Below are 23,052 nucleotides of genomic sequence, written 5' to 3'. Positions count from 1 at the left end.
ACAAGTTTCCTCTCTTCTTCGGTTTTCTACATTTATATTAATTTAGACCTAAAAAATGCATGCATACGTACTCTTAATTCTTATATTAATTATTGCCATCAGATTTCAGAATTCAAGTAAATTGTGTCCCGATCATGTAGTCCGAACCGTACCCGGCCATCTATATATTCCTATACATTTCAATCATCTATTTTTCCTCTCTCTCTCATGCATGCATCTCTATTTTACTCACGTACTAGCGATCCGATGGCTGGGTAGTATATACCAAGAAGCATGCATGCAGGAGGAAACATGAGAGACCAGTTTTGTACTGCGTGCACCGAGCTGTCGTGTAGTACGTACTGATCATGCATGTCTACTACTAGCAAACATGAGAGAGAGAGAGAGAGAGAGAGAGAGAGAGAGAGAGAGAGAGAGAGCATATGGCTTACAGCCTCATGACTTCTCCAACCATATATATCATGTAGGCGTTAATTTCTCATAATAAGCAGGAAAATTCCTCCTTAAATTCGTCCTTCTAATTTGTTTCTCATTTTCTTGGGTAATTAAGCATTAATAGTACTTTTCTCTTATAATATATATATAGATATATTTAAAGGGCGAGGTGGTGGCTGGCCGGGGAGAAAAGTGAAGCCGACATATTGTAACTTTCACAACAACTTAAATTCCGAAATTGGAAATTCAATGGAAACTTAAACGATAGTCAGTGATACATTACCAAATCTTTTCCGATGATGATCAGATAGTACGTAGTACTGCATCGTGATGATAAATACGAATTAGATCATATACGTATTGATGATCATTACATCTCTGCAGGCAAATGAACCTTTTTGGGAAAAACAAAAACAAAAACCAAACCTTTTGGTGTCCCAAAACTTAATTAAATTAGTGCGGTCATCGTGGACTCATCCTGTCCTTTAAACAAACTTTTTTTTTTTTACTTTTTTTTTTAATATTTTAGAATCGAATCAACCTATAGGTCGATTTTGAAATTTTGAAAATTGATACAGACCGATTCATTTAGAAAATTAAAAATTACTATTTTTTTTTTTTTTGTGCACTTCGGTTCGATTTTACAAGTCTAATTTGGTTTTGAGCTTTTTTCTAGCTAGTTATTGATTTTTCTAACCCAAATAAAAAATAATAGTAAAAATGTACTTATGAAAAATGTATTTATCATTTATATATATATATATATATATATCTCAAAAACAAACTGTAACTTGATATATAAGGATGAAAAATATAAGTATGTCCATACACTATACATTACACTTCTTTTATTTATTTATTATTATTTTTCTCTTAGAAAGTATGTGGTGTAGAGATGATGAGTAAAAGAACTCAATTAATTCAGTAAAAATAAAAATACCTAGAAAAAAATTTTCTTATCCAGCAAAACAAAGGAAATTATACTTAGCTAGGCCTCATTTGGATGTTGAGATGTGATGAGAAGAGATGAGAAATTTGTGAATAATAGTTAAATAGTTTGTGAGTGGTAGTAAAATGGTTTGAGTTAACATATTTTTTGAGATTTTGAGAAATGGAAGAGAAAAGCTTGAGTAAAAATATTGTTATAATATAAATTTTTTAATACTTTTTATTAAAAAATTTAAATTATTTTTTGTATTTTGTTTAGAAGTTTGGAAAAGTTATAATGACTAAGTAATGATTAGATAAAAAATTTGAAATAAAAAAATATTTATATTTAAATAGTGTTTGGATATCAAGGCACCTTAAGTTACCAAGTTGGGTTCAATTTCAACATTCCTTGGTGAAACTTGATAAGTTGAATGTGACTTGATAAGTAAGCAGTTGATCAATGTGGGAGAAGTACTCATGTTTACATGTCCAACATTTGGCTCTATTTGGTTACACAGATAAGATGAGATAAGATGTTTTGTTAAAAGTTGAATAAAATATTGTTATAATCTAATTTTTTTTAATGGTAGTTTTGTTTTAAGATTTGAAAATTTTGAATTATTTACTATATTTTATGTGAAAATTTGTGAAAATTGTAATGATAAAATGAGATGATATGTTATTAGTAACCAAACAGGGCTTGACGGATCTCCAAACTGAACTCATTACTTGATTAGTTGGTAGGTTTATATTAAATTGTAATTTTCATCTTTCCAAGAAAACTTCTACTCGCTTTATTTAAAAAAAAAAAAAAGAGGCCTTTAATAAGTATAATATTTTTAATATTATTAATAAGTCACACATGCACTTTGTATAATTAAATACTCCTGACTATGTATTTCTACATTATGGTTTTCATATCAATGCATGCTAACTTGCTATGACATAATAGCTCATGACAGTACTATTTGAATATTTTTAACTTACATATATAAATATATATATATATATATATCATATGCAGTTTTTATTTCAGTATTTATATATATGTGCTGAATCAATATATGACAAAATATAATATATATATATATCAAACAGCTAGCAGCCGGATTGATCTTGTGTTTTATGAGGATTTGTTTAATTAATTTTCATGTTTAATCAGTATTATATATGTATGGCTCGATGGTTAATATATAAAGATACCCATTTTTTAGCAGCTGATTGGTACTCTATTTTATTCTTCCAACTAATAAGTTTTGGAATAATATTAGTGTGCCCCCGTGAATTTGTCCACTTATTTTGACTGCTCATGTATTTTGATTTTTTATTCTTTTTTATTTGATGATTAAGAAAATGAATATTAATGTATTGATGTATTTTTTTTATTTTTTAAAAATATTTAAATATGTTTAAAAAATGTGAAAAGAAAAAAGAAAAAAAATTAAAATTAAAGTTACATTTAGCCTGTGGGGCACGTGGCAGAGTACCACTTATTATAGATTCATGATTATAATTATTATTAAAAATAAAAGATCAATACTTTTATGCTAGTTGATAGGTAGATCATTAATTTATACGCTATTGATCTCTACATGTATGGTATATCATTAAGTAGATTTAAGCTGTATTTGAATGTTGAAATGATTTTAGATAATCTAAATTCATCTGTAAATTATAGTAGTGTTTTGTTATTTCTATTGATATGTATTTAAATGTATAAAGTAGGTTGCGATAACCCGGTTTAACTTTTTAGGAAGAGTTGAAAAGGTGGTAAATCCCATTAAATGATTGATTTGAAATGGATTAAGGTGATGATCTTGACATCCAAATGTAGCCTTACAAATATATTCTTTAATTTCATGCCTAATTACAGAGCTAGCTGATCATCAGGACCGGGACCAGTTCCTAATTCATATGTTGAAAAGAACCTTTGGGAAAACGGAAGAAGAAGAAAATATACTATATATTATATATGTTAGGAACAGCAGCATGAGTTCCATAATTGATTATTTACAACGATATTAGAGATCAAGAAATTCAAATTACTAGCTAATAATTAAGTATAACTTTTATCTGGATACATATGATCATGACAACAAAATCCCTCGGGATTCGGGAATCGTTTTTATAATTCCTTCATTGCAAAATTTATGAGACGTGAAAGCCACGCCGTCTACAGCTAATTCTAACACAACGCACAGATCTCGAAATGAGTAGTACAGTTCTGTGCTAACGAGAAAACGGGGACAACATCAACCACGCATGCATGTCTCTGCTAATTCTTTCTTGTAAAAACATGAAATAATGGCGTAACATGATGCAGTCGTTACTTTGGAATGATCAAAATTTTCGGGCAACGTTTGTATGACACGAAAACATGCATGCATGGCAATCGGAGCGTCGACATAAACAATATTTGATCATGCATGTTACCCTGGCCACCACGATAAATCAAGACGACGAAATTAGAAATCTGCGCATGCATCCTCACCTTAAATGTCGACAGACATCTCAAGCGTATGCATGATTTGCATATATGAAAGAAGAGTCCACGCATGCAGATCTGATCTTGCGAACAATTAATATGCGTCCCTGATCGTGCACCTCAATTCCCATCTAGGCTATTGGCCACAGAGTTGCCATCCGCTGAAATTGCAGACATTTTGATGAATTCCAAGCAATCGGAAATGGCTTCTGAGTGAAATGAATTTATTTGATTATATGATCTCGAGCTGCAAGTAGTTACCGTTCTTTGTTGGGAATTAGGATTTTTGATGATATTGCTCGTGATGATCCTTCTCTTGGCTACAGTACCTTTTTTCGGCAATATTTTTAAAGCTTTCAAATATGGGAACTTCCACTTACAAAAGAACCTGATGAAGTAAGAAATAAACCTCACACGCAGAACTGAAAACCGCCTTCTTTGTAGCCGGAAACCTCTCGACAGACGCCTTCTCCGATCACAGAATATCCTATCATAACTCATATGACCCATTTGGGATCACGGACATTGATGGCATGATTTATAAGAGGAAGAAATTAAACTGAGATCAGAAGTGAAAGGTAGTACGTAGCCATTCGAAAACACTTTTGAGTTTTCAAATTGAGGATGGATGCAGGAAGTTTCCTTGAAAGCTATCAAATCTCAATGAAAGATCTCACACACCACTATTATTATAAGGGAAGGAAGCACTTCATTTCCTTCAACTCGTGGGACGCACTAAAAGTGGGTATCATTCTATTTTAGTTAATTTATTGCTCTGTGATAGAGTCGCCCAAAGCCAACCTGTTTTATGAATATATTAACAAGTCTAGGTTTCAATATTCATCCAATTCAGATGGTAATGCGAGTTGATGAAACTAGCATGCACCAGCTTGTAAAGATCAGGAAAACTTTGTATATTAATCCAATAATGGCCGGAGTCAAAATCTAACAAAACTAAGGCGGCAGGGATTCATTATTCCAACTTGTCTTTTGAAAAAGACATACACACAAAGTTGTTATTGGTTTCAAATGTCCTCTTTCAAAGGTATGAAGACCAAATTCGGCCCATAATATTAAAGAGTTGAAATATAGTGAATAAAGCTTTATCAACAATGGCACTATGATCCTAAAAATTATAACAAATTATTTATTATACCATGCACAATGCACTTAAGACTTAACTGACATCTTGAGGTCATGATGGGATCTTACTGAAACCATCTTTGTAAATATCCTGCTCCCAAGTGGCCATCCACCAACCCCGATTTTTTTATTTTATTTTGCTTGTTTTTTGTACTTTTTTATTATTTCTTTTGTAAGGAGAATTGCTGTGTCCAAACAAACATTATGACACCCATCTGCCTAATTTTTAAGTGGAATATCATGTCCACCCCACCATTATGACACTGAAAAAAGCTATAGGAAATGAGAATGGTGGAACCTTTGCCTAATTTCATCAGCATGGAGTTTCATAAACTTGTAAGGAACCATCTCGATCCCTCTTCAAGTTTCTAATCCTTGCTTTCCAGCCCGAAATCAAGTTTCCAATAGATAATATATGCCAGCTAACATCTCATCATCAGTTAGATAGAAACCAACAATCCTGCACTCAACCGAATAATCCAAAACACAAACAATCTAGACCAGCCGATTCTGGCCTCCAGGTATAATTGCAGGGGAACATTGCCCATGAGCATCCTAAGTGCATGCGGCTAAAAGAAATGAAAAATTTTATTTATCATCATTTGTAATATCATCATCTCAACATCCATTATCGAAGCATTAAATCATTAACTCAAAGTAAAACATAATAAATAATCTCCAATCATTAAATGACACGTTATAATATGATACGAGAATGATAGTGAAGGAATGGTGGATAGCATTACTCGAACAGCTGCAGCCCACCACTGAACATACTTCAATTTCATCAATTCATGAGTTCTCTAAAACTAATCAAATAAGATTTACATAGAAATCTAATTAGACAATGCTTGCATTAATATAACTTAGTATTTTGAACTGGTCTAACAGGGCCAAAATTAGCTCTAAACTAGACCTTCATGCCTCCATGTCCTAAAAAAAATAATAATTAATTCCTTCTCAGAAAATTGACTAACTGACACAAATGGATCAATTCAAAATCACGCCTGCTCAAATGGGACGCGTACAAAGAGTCGGCCATGCAGGCTAACCACGGCAGATGTCTGAAGTGGATCTATTCTCGCAGGTAAGCTAACGACCTGGAAACCACACCACAATAAAGTAATTTAAGGAAACAGTTTTTCATTTGTGCCGATTTTATATGATCGATACCAAAGGTAATAAATATTAGAAACAAAAATATAACAGTATCGAATATTGCTGTACAATGTACAATCCTTGCCATATATGGGCGAGAAAGAAACTGAAGAAAGCAAGAAAAGAAGCTTGAGAAATGAGGTGGGTACTGGAAGAGGAGGAGACCAGGGGCACTAGAGAGAGTGGCGTGGTGGCCATGCTTTAAAAGTGGTTGGGAAAGAATGTGGCTTTGGTGGTTTAGAAGTTCCCCTTCAGATAGTCGGATCTCCTCTATCCACGAAGTTTTGAGAACCAACGAAAAATAAAAAACGAAAGAATAAAAGACATGAGTGTGGAAGAGGAGTATGTTAACAAAGAGGAATACAAAAGAATGGAGAGGAAGAGCTAGAATGGGTAGAGGGGAGATTTGGAGACGCAAAAATGGAGTTCGGTAATATCAAAGGAAATACCTTTTTAAATGGTGTGATGCCCCAAGGATTGTCAAGGTGCTCTGGTTGACCCGTTATGACCAAACGTCCAGCTGGATCTGATTGAACTCGTACCTGAGTGCGCCAAAGAAAAAAGCCTAGCTATAAGTACCAGAGATTGAGTAGTATGTCATCACACAATACCATAAAAAAGACAACATAGAATTCCAAATTCTGAAAGGAACGCAGTTCTAAAATTCTGCAGATAATCTGCAAACCATGTCTGTCAACAGTCATAATTTATTCAAACATGTCCTTGAATCCGCAAACCACTCACAATATAGACCACTTGATATAAATGGGCAGATATTTAATCCAGAACTTCTCTCTTCATTAGTTTTTTTTTTTTTTTAATTAAGGATATTTTGATCAATTTACATGGTCTTTTGTCAAACTTAATAGCTGACTTGGATGGGGGGGGCAAATTGAAACCGAAACTTCGAATTAGGGGACGAATTAAATAGATTTTTAAAGTTTAGACCCATTTGAAAATGAGGGAGTAGGATGCAATTACTATTATAATAACTACAAATAGAAAATTTTTTTTGATAGGTAATCAAGGATATTATATTCATAGAATAGGCAAAGCCTAGGTACACACGAAATATACATGAAAAATGCCTAGCTAGTGGTTACAATGGAAAGAAGGTCATGGACACTTGGTCCGTTACAAACTATAGCCCCCGCCCATAAGAAACTACAAATAGAAATTGGATCGCCATAATGATGTCAATGGTCATATTATATACTGTTGAGTATGTGTCAGCAGTGGGGCCATCCAAAATTTCATAACACCACCAAAATTTACATCTGCTTTCTATGTGATTATCATTGGCAACAACAGAGTTTGTATTGAGATTAAAAAAATAAAAAATAAAATAAAAAAACAAACAAAACAAAACAAAACAAGCAAACACACAGAAGGGAGAAAAAGAGTATATCAAAAGTGCCTACCTCCTCTCGCAGTAGTCCAGGGACTAGTGCATATACCTCAAAGCAATCCTTCTGAGCACAGAAACGAAACAGTGAAAATTGTCAGAATCCCTCCAAAAAATTCCCTCAGCAATTTCATCAAATCAAGCAGTATAGTTATTGGGAATAAAAAAATATAATAGAAGATAAACAAAAGACACTTACAGTTTCCCGTACATTAATCTTCACCCAATCAGCTGGGGGCCCAACATCAGCAACTGTTGTGACCAATCTACCAAATGAAAACCAGTTAGCCTTAACTTAGGCCGTGTTTAGGAAGTGAGATGAGAACATCTTATCTCATCTCAAAACTTCTTATAATTTTCTTCCCCAAACATCACTCAAACACAAAACACTTCAATTTCAAATTTTCAATTTTGTCATCTAATCATTATAATTTTTCCAAACTTCCAAACAAAACACAAGACAATACAACTTTTTCAAATTTCAAAACAAAAATTATATTCAAACAATTTTTTAACTTTATAATATTTTTATTCAACTTTTTCTCTCTCATTTCCCAAAACCCAATAAACATCTTAACTCAAACCGTTCACTACTATTCACAGAATTCTCATTTCACCTCATTACCCAAACATGCCCTAATCAAGAAGGGAAAACAAAAACAAAAAAAAAAAAATCCTCTAAAACCTCATTGTGCATGCTTAGCGTGGTTGGAATTTTTTTTTTGGGGGGGGGGGGTTCAGTGGTGTGCATATTTGAATACCGGCCTTTTAGCAGGAGGATGGCAGTGAGCCTGATGAATTTGACAAATTATGACCTTCTTAAGATTTCTTTTTTCATTAATGTAACTTCATCAAAAGCATAGAGAGGCACAATCCAAATAAACAGAAAATACATGAGGAAATGCCCAACTGGTAAGCAAAAGAAAATGAACAAAAGTCCTTGAAATCTAGAAAATTGGAAGTTGTAGTGAGCCACCATAAAAAAATAGAGGGTGCTGAATATAATAGCTTTTAGTTTTGGCACCATCCTCTCTTAGTCCTTAAAAGTTTGAGTTTTTTTTTTTTTTTTTTTTTTTGCCAAATACACCACATTAAGCAACGGGTAGCCATCTTCCAAACTTCAAAATTTCTACGACCTCCATAGGGATTCTGCCAACATGCCAATAACTCTACAACTCGCTGAGGTATTACCCACTCAATCCCATAAGTGTTGAAATGTGCAGATAGCCCATTAGTCCCTAGCCAACTCACAAGTAGCAAAAGGTGATCAATGCTCTCCCCATTTTTCTTGCACATAGGACGTCAATCCAATACTAAAATATGGCTCTTTTTGAGATATCTGTGACCAGGATCTTTCTTAAAAGATGCCAAACAAACCAAAAAAAAGCAACCTCTGAAGGCAGCTTGTTTCTCCAAGGAAATGAAGCCAATTGGATGACTGAGTGCATTAAAATAGGCATTTACCAGTTAGACATCATCACATCTCGAGTGGACTAAGCAATAGATGTCTTGATCAACACTGCCAGCACCACAGCATATGTTGGTTTGCCATCCTGCTCACCACTAGCTTAGTCGATGGACCAATCTTGCCACACCATCCTCACCCATCATGGATCTTTCGCAGGAACCCAACTTGATTTCTACCAGCAGTCCATGTCTGGAAGATGACCATCCCCCATCCAAGTTCAGCCGAAAACCTTCCCCAACCCAGACCATCACATCCCTCGAGTATGATAACAAAGCCTCTCTGGCCACCTTCTCTATACTCCTCCAGCACCAAAAGCCTGCCATGGCCATTGGAACATCACTGGACTGTGATATTTCCAACCCTGGAGAACCTCAACCTCGAACCTCCTGACTTAACCAAAAATTCTGCCACCCCCACCAACCAGTCCATGTTGATTCAACCCAATGTAACAAACCAGACCTAGCCACGGCTTCTTTCAACTATGCGCAGCCCAGTTAGCCTATCAACTGCCGAAAACTCCAAAATCTTTGCTTCATAAAAGGTGCCCAACACATAAAAGGTGCTTTTCCATTTATGTTAGGGGAAAGAAATATATTCAAACTCCCAGACTTCATTTTCAGACTCTCAAACACAGAAGACTGTTCTAGTTTATTTTTGAAGGACTTCTTACCTATAAAAAAAACTTTATTTTTGAAGGACTTAAACATGCTTGATGAACAAAACACACTTTTTATGCAATAAAACGCTTTGGTGCTTGAAATCCACATTCCAGAAGGGAATATTTTCCATCATAAGGTTCCTCTAACTTCACGTGTAACCAGGAAAAACTTATGCAATGTATTCATGATTTTTATGGAATGAGACGATTTTTTATAAGTATGGAATGAGAAGATATAAAGGGATTCATGTGACACATGAAGAAAATTCAAATGAAACAAAGGAAAAGGACAAGTGGAAAACAAAATCTTGAGACTTAACTGCTTATCAGCTTCAGCAATTGCAGCTCTTTCAGCATGATCCAGACTAGTTGGTGTCTTGTGTTTGAGCGAACCTGACTCGGGAGACCATACAAATTGAGAACACATTTCGGCATAAAATAAAAGGTTGACAAGAAAGATCCTTGTTAGTAGGGAGCATACCAATACTTCTGAGATTCTTTTCACGCTTTAGTGTAGAACTTAAGTTCTTGTCCTGTCCAGGGGAAAAAAATAGTTGTACTGAATTGGATGACACAGGAATTTGCATGCATAAAAAGTAGAAATTTAACAACAGTGCCAATACTTAGGCTTAAAGATTTAACAGACCTTGATAATAGGCTCACCAACCTCACCATATCCAAGAAGACGCTGGGAGTGCCAACCCTGCATCGCACGAGCTGCAGCATCCCGTCGTGCCCTACCTGATCCTGGAGCTTGGTAGCCACTTCCCTGCAAAGAAACTCGGAGTTCAATCCATGGAAGGAGAGGATGGCTTAAGTAGTGAAAAACAACAAACACATACATATAGACATATATGGGACAAAGAAGAAAGGATATAAATTTATCAAAAGAAAAAGATAACGAGAAAAGGATATAAGCAATCAAACATTCAACCAGATTCATTCCCCAAAATATAAGTTAGGTAGTGGAATTCAAACTCCACTTCTTGTCAAGGACTACAAGGATTCTTGATGTCTTATGGGGATAAGTTCTTCAAGGAATAACATGACTTTCTTCAGATCATGCATTCACTACCAGCGTAAGCAAACATCATCGTGCTTACTGATGGGTAACAAAAACAAAAAGATCAGTGCTACATGCCCTTGTACTAAATACCTAACCTAGACTTCAAGATTCTGTATTCATTTTCCTCTTGGACACAACAATATGATTTCATTGAGCTCTTGCTTTATGCAGTAGATCCTCATTTTGAATAAAAAACCAGCCCGTGCTGTCACAAATTATGCTTAAATCACCTCCAGCATAACTTTTGTACCATAATCATTGAAATCCCATTCAAACCATTCAATCCTGGGTAAAATTTCAACCTAAATAAACCTAAATTTGCATCTACACTTATTTGTAAGTCAAATCATATAACATAAGTGTGTACTTTTAATCATAGAATAGGGAAGAACTATTTTCATAAGCTAGGGTTGTCGAACTTATTGTACATCACATACGATCGATGTGAATACAGATAATCCATAATCAGGGACCAGGAAAAAAGCAGATTCGATCAAAACTAAAATAAAGAAACTATGTCCTACCTCCTTTTCAACTCTTGTAGACAGAGGGACGGATCCAGAGAGTTGAAGTTCACCAGTTTCCCTCTTATGCTTTTCATATTCCAAAAGTGCCTGCACAAACTGAAAATAATTATAGGGAAAAAAAAGATAACAAAATCACACAAATTATTGTCAGAAGGTAGCAATTTGAAACAATGACTAAGACTCACTTCATAGAATATTTTTTTTTATAAGGATCAAAAAAAAATTATGAAGACACTTGATAGAATATATAGCAAAGGAAAGATGTACTATTAATTATGATTCAATTCAAATCCACACACATAAGCACTCCATGGGTATGCACATTACCTTCTCATAGAAAATGCGAAATGTCCAAGAAACTGTAGTACAGGTCCTGTGAGAAAGAGAAGGGAGAGAAAGGTTGGGTCAGTGCATAAATTATAGCAAGATACCATCATCCGTGAAGCTCACAAACCCCAAAATGTCAATGCCATAAACGTTTTAAATGAGTATTAGCAAACAATGATCCGAGCCATTCCTTACTTGGGTGGATGGAAAGACTCTCCTACTTGCCGCCACAACTTAGATGAAGTCACCTGCAGGCACCCATACAGCTTATTTATCTAGCAATTCGAATCAACCAAGTCTTGAAAATTCATAGAGGCCTCAGTAAAGACATTTAAAAAGAAAAAAGAAAAGAAAAAAGGAGAATTAATCCAAATGAGGGTGGGGGTATATCATTTGTTAATTATATGAAACACTGTACATATTGGATGTATTATATTGTTTGCCCAATAAACTAACAAATTTGGTCATTATGCAATGCCCGAGCAAATTTAGTCAAATAGGCAACTCAGTTCCATTAGTGATAGATGTTAATGAGATTCACATGGCAAATTTAAATGTAAACTCTTGTACAACTTTCATACAATTGGATGGAATAGATATTGAAAACCACATCATACTTGTTGGTTCACACATTTGAGGCAAACATTATATAACAAGAGCATTTTTTGTCTATGGGTGCGACAGTTCAAAAAGAAAAAAACCTTATGTGTCTAGCTCATCCAAAAGCCACGGTAAACAATCATGCCCAAGTTAGCCTCATGAATATGCTTGGAATTCCAAATCCCAAATCAGTCAACCTGTTATGTGGTCTAGCTCAAGACATTAAACACAAGAATATGCACGACCACATGTAACCTAACTCTATCAATGCATTTTAAATATGCATAAGCTCTATAGGCTTGCTCGTAAGCAAACAACGATTGATTTCTAAGGCCTCGTTTGAAGACACAGCTGGTCTCATTTTATCCCATCTCATCTCTACATCCAAACACTACTCCAACATAAACACAAACACTTTTTAATTTCTCTTTCATACTTTTTCATCCAATCATTACAATTTTTCTAAACTTTCATATAAAACACAAAAAAAAAATTAACTTTTTCAAATCCCAAAACAAAAATAATATTCTAACAATATTTTAACTTTATTTTTTTGATAGGTAAATATATATATTAATCAAAGAATAGGCAAAACCCGATACAATGTTTTATTGCTCCTAGTTAAGTAGGAGCAATAGATACAAGAAAATCATGAAAATCTACGCTATTAAAGTCCACCGCTATGGCCCAAGTACAAAGAGTTCTAATAAAGTAAGCTTTCAATTCCTCCATCGATCTCTCTTTGTCCTCGAACGTCCGGTCATTACACTCTTGCCACAAACACCACATGATGCATATAGGAATCATCCGTCACATCGCTTTAATCTGTTGGATACCTCTCAACTCTATCCAGCTGACCAAAACCGCTACCACAGTCTCAGGCATAACCCAAGCCAAATCAACTCTACCAAGAACTTCATTCCACAACCCTCTCGCTATCTCACAATGTAATAATAGATGGTCTACAGATTCACCCCCCTTCATATACATACAACACCAATCTGCGATAATCACCCTACGTTTCCTCAAATTATATGTTGTGAGGATCTTACCCAGGGATGCAGTCCACACAAAAAACGCCACTTTTGGTGGCGCCTTATGTCTCCACAGCTTTTTCCAAGGAAAGTAGATATGTGAATCTTGAGTTAAGGACTTATAAAAAGAGCGAACCGAGAAATTACCTTTGCCTGCAAGTATCCACCACAACCTATCCTATGAGTACTCGAAGTACTGGAATACAAAAGTCTGAAAAAAGCTTCAAAGCTACTCATTTGCCAATCTTGTGCAACTCTACTGAAATTGATATTCCACTGGATTTGCTCCCCCAATCTCACCAATACTTCTGCCACTGAAACATCGATGTCACTTGCAAACCGGAACAGTGAAGGAAAGGAATCCTTTAAAGCTACATTATCACACCAAATGTCATGCCAGAATTTAATTCAGGTTTCCTCTCCTAGACAAAGTCTAGTGTGGCGAGAGAAGACTTCCCACCCACGTCTTATATTTTTCCACAGCCCCACACCATATGCCCCTCACTTCTTTTGTGCACCAATCCCCATAAAGACCCCCATATTTGTTCTCAATCACCATCTTCCACAGGGCTTTAGGTTCCTTGTGATACCTCGACAACCATTTGCCAAGTAGCGCCCGATTAAAAGATCTCATATTTCTAATGCCCAAGCCGCCACTCGAGAGAGGGCTACAAACCTTCTCCCACCTAACAAGCTGAAACTTGAATTCCCTCCCCATTCCTCTCCACAAGAAGTCCCTTTGAAGTTTTTCCAAACGAAGCGCCACCTTTGCTAGTATAGGAAATAATGACAAAAATAGGTAGGTGGATTAGAAAGAGTACTCTTAATCAGGATAATCCTACCACCTTTTGACAGGTACATTCTCTTCCATCTTGCTAGACGCCGCTCCACTTTCTCTATCACTGAATCCCAAATTGGAGCCACTCTCGAGGCATCTCCCAGTGGAAGACCAAGGTAAGTCATCAGTAAAGATGCAATCTCACAACCCAAAATACTAGCCAAGTGTCTGATGCGCCGAACACCTCCAATAGGCACCATCTCTGATTTTTCCAAGTTTACTTTCAAACCCAATATTGCTTCGAAACAAAGGAGTAGGGCCTTCTAAACTCGGACCTGGTTATGATCTGCTTCATAGAAGAAAAGAATATTATCTACAAATAACAAATGAGAAATGTTAACAAGTCCCCTATCAGGGGAACCTATAGCAAAACCAGTCACCAAACCATTCTCAACCAGTCCCGCGGACATTCTGCACAATGCCTCCATCACAATAACAAAAAGTAGTGGGGACAGCAGATCTCCTTGCCTTAAACCTCGTGTGCTACGAAAAAAACTAGTAGAGCTTCTGTTTATCAAAACAGAAAATTTCACCGTTGTTATGCATCGAATCCATGAGCACCATTTCTCCCCAAAACCACATTTCCCCATAAGATCAAAAAGAAAGTCCCAGTTAACATGGTCATACGCCTTCTCTATGTCTAACTTGCAAATAATCCCAGCATTGCCAGTTTTCAAACAACTACCTATGCATTCGTTTGCGATAAGAATCGCATCTAGAATCTGTCTATCCTTTACAAATGCATTTTGTGGTTTTGAAATTATCTTTCCCACTACCTCACTCAAGCGGTTTGTTAACACCTTGGAAATAATCTTGTATACCCCATTAACCAAGATAATAGGTCAAAACTCCTTGATCTCCTCAGCCCCCACCTTCTTCGGTATTAGTGCAAGAAAAGTAGCATTAAGACTTTTTTCAAACTTCCCAGCCGAGTAGAATTCCTGAAACACCTTCATAAGATCATCTTTTACAACAATCCAAAAAGTTTGGAAAAAACCCATCAAAAAACCATCAGGACCCAAGGCCTTGTCTTTAACCATTTTCCTCACAACATCATAAACCTCCATTTCCTCAAAAGGCCTCTCCATTCGGCATACATCACTAGGCTCAATGGAATCAAAACCGAGCCCTTCAAGTTTAGGCCTCCAACTCACCTACTCAGGAAGTAATTGCTCAAAGAAGTCTACTACATTATTGTTTATCACTTGCTCTTCCCTACACTCCACACCCTCAATTTTCATCATCTCTATGTTGTTGAATCTCCTGTGTTAGTTAGCTACCCTGTGGAAGAACTTAGGGCTATCTCTTCCTGAGTTAAGGCCTGGGCTTCTTGAGTACTTACTAACCCCTAAGTCTCCATTACCTTGTTTTTCTTTCGTTCCCCTATGTCACCAAAAGACTACATATTCCAAAGCTTTAAATCTATCTTTAAAGCCTTCAATTTGCTTGCAAAGATAAAACTAGGAGTTCCCTGTATCTGATATGAGGTCCACCACGGCCTAACTCTATCCTCGAATCCTTCCACTTTCAACCACATGTTTTCAAATTTGGAATGCCTACACCGCCTTTGGAGCCCTCCACAATCCAACATAATTGGCCAATGGTCCAAACACAAATGAGTCAATCTCCTTTGCCAAACATCCGAAAAATGGCATTCGCACTCTGGAGAAATTAAGAATCTATCTATCCGAGACCACGTTTGGTTATTAGACCATGTACAAACCCCCTGCTAATGGTGAATCCACTAGATTCAAATAAAAAATGCACTTTGAAAATTCTGACATAGCTAGCCTTATTCTCCTATTTCCAAAGCACTCAGTTGGAAATCTTGTAACGTTAAAATCTCCACCAATACACCAAGGTAGATCCCACCAACTATGTAAGCCTGCCAGTTCATCCCACAATAATCTTCTCTCATGGTCTACGTTGGGGCCATATACACCTGGGAAAGCCCACATAAAATCATCTGCCACGCTTCTAAAGGAGCAAGCCACCAAGTACACTCCTATAAAATCCTCCACTTTCTACACCACCCCGTCTATCCCACAATACCAGAATACCCCCTGAAGTCCCTTGAGTTGCCAAATATACCCAATCTACATACGAACAGCTCCAAATACTTCTCACCATTTTCCTATTAATAAGTTTCAGCTTTATCTCCTGCAAGCAAACTATATCCGCTTTCCACTCACGCAACGTCTTATTTGGAGACGCTTACTGACCTCATTCAGCCCACTGACATTTCACGATACAATTTTTGGCTTCATTTAGAAAAGGCCAGCCCCTTCCCTTTAGACTTGTCCCTACTGGAGCTTCCCTCCATGTTCATAGACCAATCTAGCCTTCTCAACTCTCTATGCTTTTTTGAATTTGTTTTCCTATGTTGTTGGCTGCCTACTTCAATAACAGTAAGTAGTGCCATAAGCTGTTCCTCATAACCCTCACATCTTAGTCCCACCAAATGTTGGATGTCCTTCACCATGTTGAACACCCAGTCTGAAACACAGAGCTCTGGAAACATGAAATTCAGAGGTACAAGATCACCCAATTCAGACTGATCCGAGTAATCCCTTTGCACGAGGCCACCCTCCCCAAGTGGTTCACTAATCACCTTGATCATTCTCTGGGCGTTTTCCTCATCTGATAAGAACAAATCATCATTGTCTGAGTCATCTGCCTCCATCCCGTCACTACCTTCCAACAAAGAGACATCATTTGTCTTCAATGGAGGTTCGCCTGAGCAAAAACCACTTCTCCCACCCATCGGTCTGTTCTGCTCTCCCCCCAACGGTGTTGATAGGGTTGAACCCACTGGACATTCCACCAAGACTAGCTGAGTACCAGGCGTGCAAGAGATCTACTCCATAAGGTATTGTCCCACCTCCGACAGCCCCACATCCTTCACCAGCGCATTCTGTTCACCAACCGACAAGTCCTTCCCTGTCTGTTGCCTTCCCGACTGCATGGCAACTTTGTCCCCTACCCCAATTAGCTCCGAGTTTTTTTCTTGCCGGGCTGAACGCTCTTTCCATTCCTTCTGGGCTACTTTCGTCCCCATGGGCTGAGGCCTATTCCATTCCAACCCAAAATGGAATGTTTGGGTTCCACTTCACCTGCTTTCGAGTGGGCTTTACTTGGCCCAGCCCGTTGCCCATAAACTTCTAAACAACCCAGCTTCTGAGTGTTAGGGACCTCAAAACTCCCCGTTTTGCCTTTTTCCATATTAGTCCCAACACATTTCAGAATTTGAGACACTTCTCCCTGCAACTTCCATAGTTGCACCTGCAACTCCCTCAGCAAACTGCGAACATCCTCATCCTCCCTCCCAACAACTTCCCTACCAACCTCCCCTATCTGAACAGTACGATGGGCTCGATGCAACCCTTCTTTGTGTCCGTTGGGCAAAGCACCCCCCAGCTCCAGGTCTCGATTCACGTTGTTCTCTTGTCATCATGAGCACCTCCCTGTATGATCGTTGGTCATGGTTGCATGCTACCGTCGCTGGTGACCTCCATAAGGCCCTTCTGTATTTCTACCCTCCTGAGAGAGCTTCCCCATCGCCTCCCTTAATCTTCTCCATCCCCCACCACCCCCCCCCCCCTCCCTCTCATCTTTTGGTATTAAAATGAAATTTCTTCTGCCTCCTTCCCCTTATTCAGCCACCTCCATGTAGCTGCCCCTCCTATTCGAGCACCTCTGAGCAATGAAACAGCGGCATCCATCCCTCGTTGACGTGTAAAAGTCCTTCCTATCTCCTTTCAGACAGTCAGTCGCCCAAAGCTCTCCCCAGCCATCGGGCAGTGTCATGTCCCAACAATAGCTCATTTCTAAACTTCCAACCTCTCAATAATCCATAACAAGTTACCTTCCTCTACAAGCGTAAATAGTTTCATTTCGATCACAATCTCCTTAGAATAAACCATCTTAACACCAACAAAGTGCTAACTATATCGTTCCACCATCATCAAACAAAAGAGAAATCGCACTTGTACGGATGAAAATCGCACTTGTACGGAGAGAAAAACCCCATATTTTTTTTTTAACAAAGATAAACTTGAACCTGACTTTTTAACTTCATAATATTTTTATTCAACTTTTTCTCTATCCTTTGTCAAAACCCACTAAAAATCTTAACTTAAATTATTTCACTACTATTCACAAACCATCTCACTACTATTTACAGATTTCTCATCTCATTTGACTATCCAAATGAGGCCTAAATTGCTATAATAGTAGGCTAGTAGCCGCGAATGTCTTTTATGAGGTAGATTGCATACACACTCCTCCGATTATCTAACATTTGCTTATTAACATATGTGGAATGAGAGCAAAGATGCGCTATTCAAATACCGTCTTTACAAGAGTCACCCGAGCAACGTGTCCAAATTTTCCCTTAATGAAATTACTTTAACGCAAGATCTTTGATGAATATTTAGTAGGTAATGATAAACACAATCATTTACACAACCATTTTCACAACCATGTTTTTAAATGAGGGTATTTTAGTAACATGATGATACTGTTATGTTATAAGTTCTTTTACAAAAATGCCCTTAATTTAAACCATGGTTGTGTAAAGAATTGCGTATTTATCAATTTCCATCTAACATAACCAAAATGATTACAAAATCATTATAACAAATTCTTTTAGCTAACTATTTATGGTTAAATTAGTCAGTGGGTTCAGCTACAAAAGTCCCAAGGGAAAATAAAAGCTAAAATAGGATCTAAAGTGGAAGAAACTGAAACTTAAATAAAATTCCACACTGAATTTATACCATCCAACTCAACAAAACACGTGATACACTCCCTACAAGAATTTGGTTTTGGCTCCTAAATTCTGAACCATAAATTATAAAACTAGTAATTACAGTAAGAAAAAGGGATATGATAGGAAAGATCTAAATGTGGTTTGAAATAAAAATAAATAAATAAATAAATAAAACCCAACAGAAACACTTATTTCAGTTTAGTTTTTAACTTTTGATGGCACAATTAAATACCAATCTCTTTTGAAAATCTAATATCTTGTGCATAAAATTCTCCAGTTCAAGCTTATAAGCAATAAATGCTGCAGTAATTAAATTAAGCCACCTCACAAATAGTTCACAACACCTTAATTTCTTAAATGACGATTTCTTAAACAATGATAATCTCAGTTCGAACATTTTGTATTCCAAAATGAGCAGCACCAATTGTTTCATGTACTCTGGAAACATTACCAGATACCACAAAAAACTAATACCCAAATAAATATGAGAATCAATAATGCTAACGAAGACATCCTCACATTCTGCTTTTTGTTTCAAACAATCTTGTCGCAAAAGTTTACTTTCCCTATTTTTGTCTCTACTTGTGGTAAAGCATGAAACAGAATTGAATCAGGCCGTTGGGATCTAAAATTGTAGATTTCATGAAGTACACAATAGCTGCAATTTTTGTCTACGGGCACTGAACTGATGGTAGTTCTTATCACATTTCGTGGCTCCCAGTTTGCAAGTGCCTATCACCTGCCATTAAAGCCCCTAAACACTTTCGCTCAATAATCCCATGTTGCTCCTCTTGCTTATTGACATCCACATAAAATAAGAAAACCCCTCAAATAGTTCTTCGACCATGCACCCACAAAATCTGCATAGCCAACTCCACAAATGAATATAAATAGCCAGAGCAACAAGCTCTTGATTGTGGCTGCTTTGGCTTTGATCTTAGACTGGATTTTGTACCGTGACAAGCAATTAAACCAGTGGAATAAAATTGAGAATTGTGATTGCTGAAAATTTGTGGAAGATGAGGAGATATGGTAATAGACTGAATTGGATCTTTTCCTCCTGACTTCCAGACAATTCAATCCCCATTGAGAGAGTTGTATTGAATTAAATTTTCTCTACAAGGAATGAAACTGAAAAGCAAATCAATTTAACAATTTCAATTGAATCAACATCCATTAATTTTTATCTCAATGGGAGAATCAACATTCACTTAATGCTATAACTCCTATCAAGATTTCATTCCTAAAATACAACTAAAAGCTCGAATGTAAAATACCATTTCAGTCAAATTAACACTTCCCAATAATTACTCTCGTTCCTCCTTTGCTTCTATCTTTTGATCAGTCCTCCTTGGCTTCTCTATCTATTACGGTCATATTACACAACTTTGGATAGTCCTCTCAAAGTTACCATATTTACTGTATAAGCTTGGTCAATTATGTTCACTCAGACATAAGTTTATGAGTCAAGTAGGACATAGATTTAAAAGCAATTACCATATCAAATAAGCTAGACACATACCAAACATGAAACCAATTGAATAAATGCAGAAAAGCACAGCACTCCAGATTAATTAGGAAGAAAAATTGTCATCCATTTCATTTATCATATAATATATTACTCATTGTTCCAGTCAATATTGACATTGATCACAGGGTACAGCCTTTGTGAACAGAGTTTTTTTTTTTCTTTTATAAGTAATAAAAATTTTATTATCACGAATAGGCATAGCCCAAGTACACAGGAGGTATACAAAGGAAATACCTACTACACTCTAAAATGAAAGAAAATTAAAACTAAAACAGAGATTTATATATATATAGATTATTAAATAGAAGTCTCATTTTCTAAAGTGGTTTCACAGTTTAAAAAGATAATCTTGCAACATTTTAATTGCCCACGCTAATAAAAAAGGAACTTAAGAACAACTGCAACAGAACTTGAAATATAGATATTTAGTGACATAGGATGATGAATGCATACCAGGTCGTAACCGCCCAATCTGATAACAGCTCTCCATAACCTGCACCCCACACAACGCTTGCATAAGTTAGTGACGTGAAGTTTAGTGATGAGGAGGAAAGGGAAAATGTAAACAACAATTCACAACAAGAGAAGGGGAGGGAAAAAGGTGCAGTGCACAACCAAATTTCTATTATCAAAATGAACAATGGTTTCTAATGATTGAACTATGCCTTACCCTCCTCACATAAACACTAGTTCTTTCATTAAATTTATTACAACTTCCAATACCCGGTACACCTTACTAGGTGGTTCCAATGCCTTCAAGATACAACCGGCTTTAAAGACAATACAATGTATACTAACTAGCCTAAATTCATTTCTAAGTTCAAGAAACCCTTGATCTTCCTACGTAGTCACCCAAGCCTCCGTTTGGCACTATATTAGCCCCATTATAAAACTAGACAAATGTCAAATTCCACACTCGAAACCATTATAATCATCAGAAACTTACTTAAGGCAATTTAGTGGTTCCCCATAAAATTTTGGGGGTTTAAATTCTAGAGCTTTTTCCTTATAGAAACACTCCAGCTCCTTCATGAATGCAGCTTGCTCCTGAGGCGTCCCCCATTCATCAGCCTCGGACATCTACACATTAGGCATGAAATTTCTGAACGACAGAATATTTTTGCTTCTTCCCCGATTCGTTAAAACACCAAAAATTTAAAATAAAATCTTGTGCCCGGTTTTCACTTGGAAGTACCTCAACGTCACTCAACCATACATTCTTATTTTGAGCTACTGGAGTCGAGAAATCGTTAACTGGCTGCGGAGTAGGAGCTTCAAGATGAATTTCAATGCGCCCATCAGTACCATTGCTTTTATTTTCTTGTGGTTTTTCCCTCCCATCGGCAACTTCACTTTTTCCATCATCAGTTGCGGCCTTATCATGATGAGCATCAAGCATAACCTGATCATCACCGGCCAATAGAACGCTGTTATTATCCTCGTTGATCTGTGACTTCCCGTTCTCACCAGGGTTTTGGCTTTGATCATCCCCCTTTGACATAGTTGCAGGATCTTCCTGTGCTTGAACGCTCGCATCAACAAGGTCGGTATCGGAACCTTTGGACGAATCTTGTCCCAACTTTTCTTCTGTATCCTCCATATTGCTTATATTGATTCCACAGCCTGAAATGGAATATTATATACTACATTATATATATATATATATATAGAGAGAGAGAGAGAGAGAGAGAGAGTATAGCATAATTAGTTAACCGTACCGAGCACATTAATATAATAAGCTCATAAATCAAGAAAAGTAGCAAATGACAGTCCCAGTGATCGACCCCCCCCCCCCTCCCAAAAGAAAACTTTAATACTTCAACAGTTTCGCCTTCTTTTTGAAACCCTAACTCGGTAACTCCCCCCGTTTCGACTCTGAGCGAACAGAACAAAGGAAATAAAAAAGACAGCGCTTCAAACCAAAAAGCTTTGCCATTTTAAGCATTTCAGCCTCGTTTCCCTTGTAATTTTCTCGAGAAATAAACAGGAGCTGCTGAAGTTTCACTCAGAAAGTGTTAAAAGCGAGAAGATAAATTTAAGCACCAAAGAATAGTGGCTAAAAATAAAAACAGGAGAAAACGGTTGTTAAGAGAAACGGTGGGGGAGCGTGCACGAAGCTTGCCTGTGAGGAAGTGAATCAGAGGACGTAACTAAAAGGGCCTTGGAAAAAAGGAGACTCCGGAGGAAGCGGCGGAGGCGGCGGCGTCTTAGGGCTTTCCGTTAGTGAATGCAGTCGAAGAGAGTGTGGAGGGAACAAATGTACGAGAGAAAGGGGGGCGGGGGGGACGAATTCTTATCCGTAATAAATGGGAAGTACCGTTCATGGCATGTACAGGTGGATTTTGTTAAACGCCGGTACGGTGTCTGAAATTGGTAATTAGTTATTTATCTTATCTTTATTTTTAAATTTAAAAAATATGCATTTAAAATTATCTATATTAATTTATTCATATCTATAATTATAAATAATTATATATAATTCTTATTTAAAGATGAAGATCTCTTTTTTTTTTAAACTATATTTTATTATTTTTTCTCTCCTCACAACTCTCTATTTTCTTTCTTTTTCTCTTTTTTCTTTTTTCTCTTATCTCTCTTTATTATTTTATTACTATTTGATCAAAAAAATACATAATCTATAGTAATTTTTCTTGTGCCTCATTTTTTATCTATGTT

At 36.7% G+C, this 23,052-nt stretch overlaps 1 protein-coding gene across 3 annotated transcripts; it reads right to left on the bottom strand.

Moving 5' to 3' along the window:
- Positions 1-5,665: 5,665 nt before the first annotated feature.
- LOC122315957 (AT-rich interactive domain-containing protein 6-like) lies at positions 5,666-22,681 on the bottom strand. Of its 3 annotated transcripts, none has more exons than XM_043132327.1 (14): positions 22,499-22,681; positions 21,572-22,019; positions 21,323-21,456; positions 20,830-20,869; positions 11,798-11,850; positions 11,603-11,648; positions 11,273-11,362; positions 10,329-10,451; positions 10,164-10,215; positions 10,003-10,075; positions 7,756-7,822; positions 7,573-7,623; positions 6,601-6,693; positions 5,666-6,093 (listed from the first exon to the last, which is right to left on the bottom strand). In XM_043132327.1, the coding sequence occupies exons 2-14, from the start codon at positions 21,974-21,976 to the stop codon at positions 5,995-5,997; spliced, it is 1,326 nt and encodes a 441-aa protein (XP_042988261.1). In that variant the 5' UTR covers positions 21,977-22,019; positions 22,499-22,681; the 3' UTR covers positions 5,666-5,994. The 3 variants fall into 3 exon arrangements, with proteins under 3 accessions (XP_042988261.1, XP_042988259.1, XP_042988262.1); XM_043132325.1 differs by having other exon boundaries at positions 21,572-21,999; XM_043132328.1 differs by lacking the exon at positions 22,499-22,681 and adding an exon at positions 22,095-22,119 and having other exon boundaries at positions 21,572-21,999.
- Between the last annotated feature and the right edge of the window lie 371 nt (positions 22,682-23,052).

Source organism: Carya illinoinensis, chromosome 7, assembly GCF_018687715.1.
Source record: "Carya illinoinensis cultivar Pawnee chromosome 7, C.illinoinensisPawnee_v1, whole genome shotgun sequence".
NCBI lineage: Eukaryota > Viridiplantae > Streptophyta > Magnoliopsida > Fagales > Juglandaceae > Carya > Carya illinoinensis.
The sequence above is the reverse complement of the archived record's forward strand: the minus strand, read 5'-3'. Positions and strand labels throughout refer to the sequence as shown.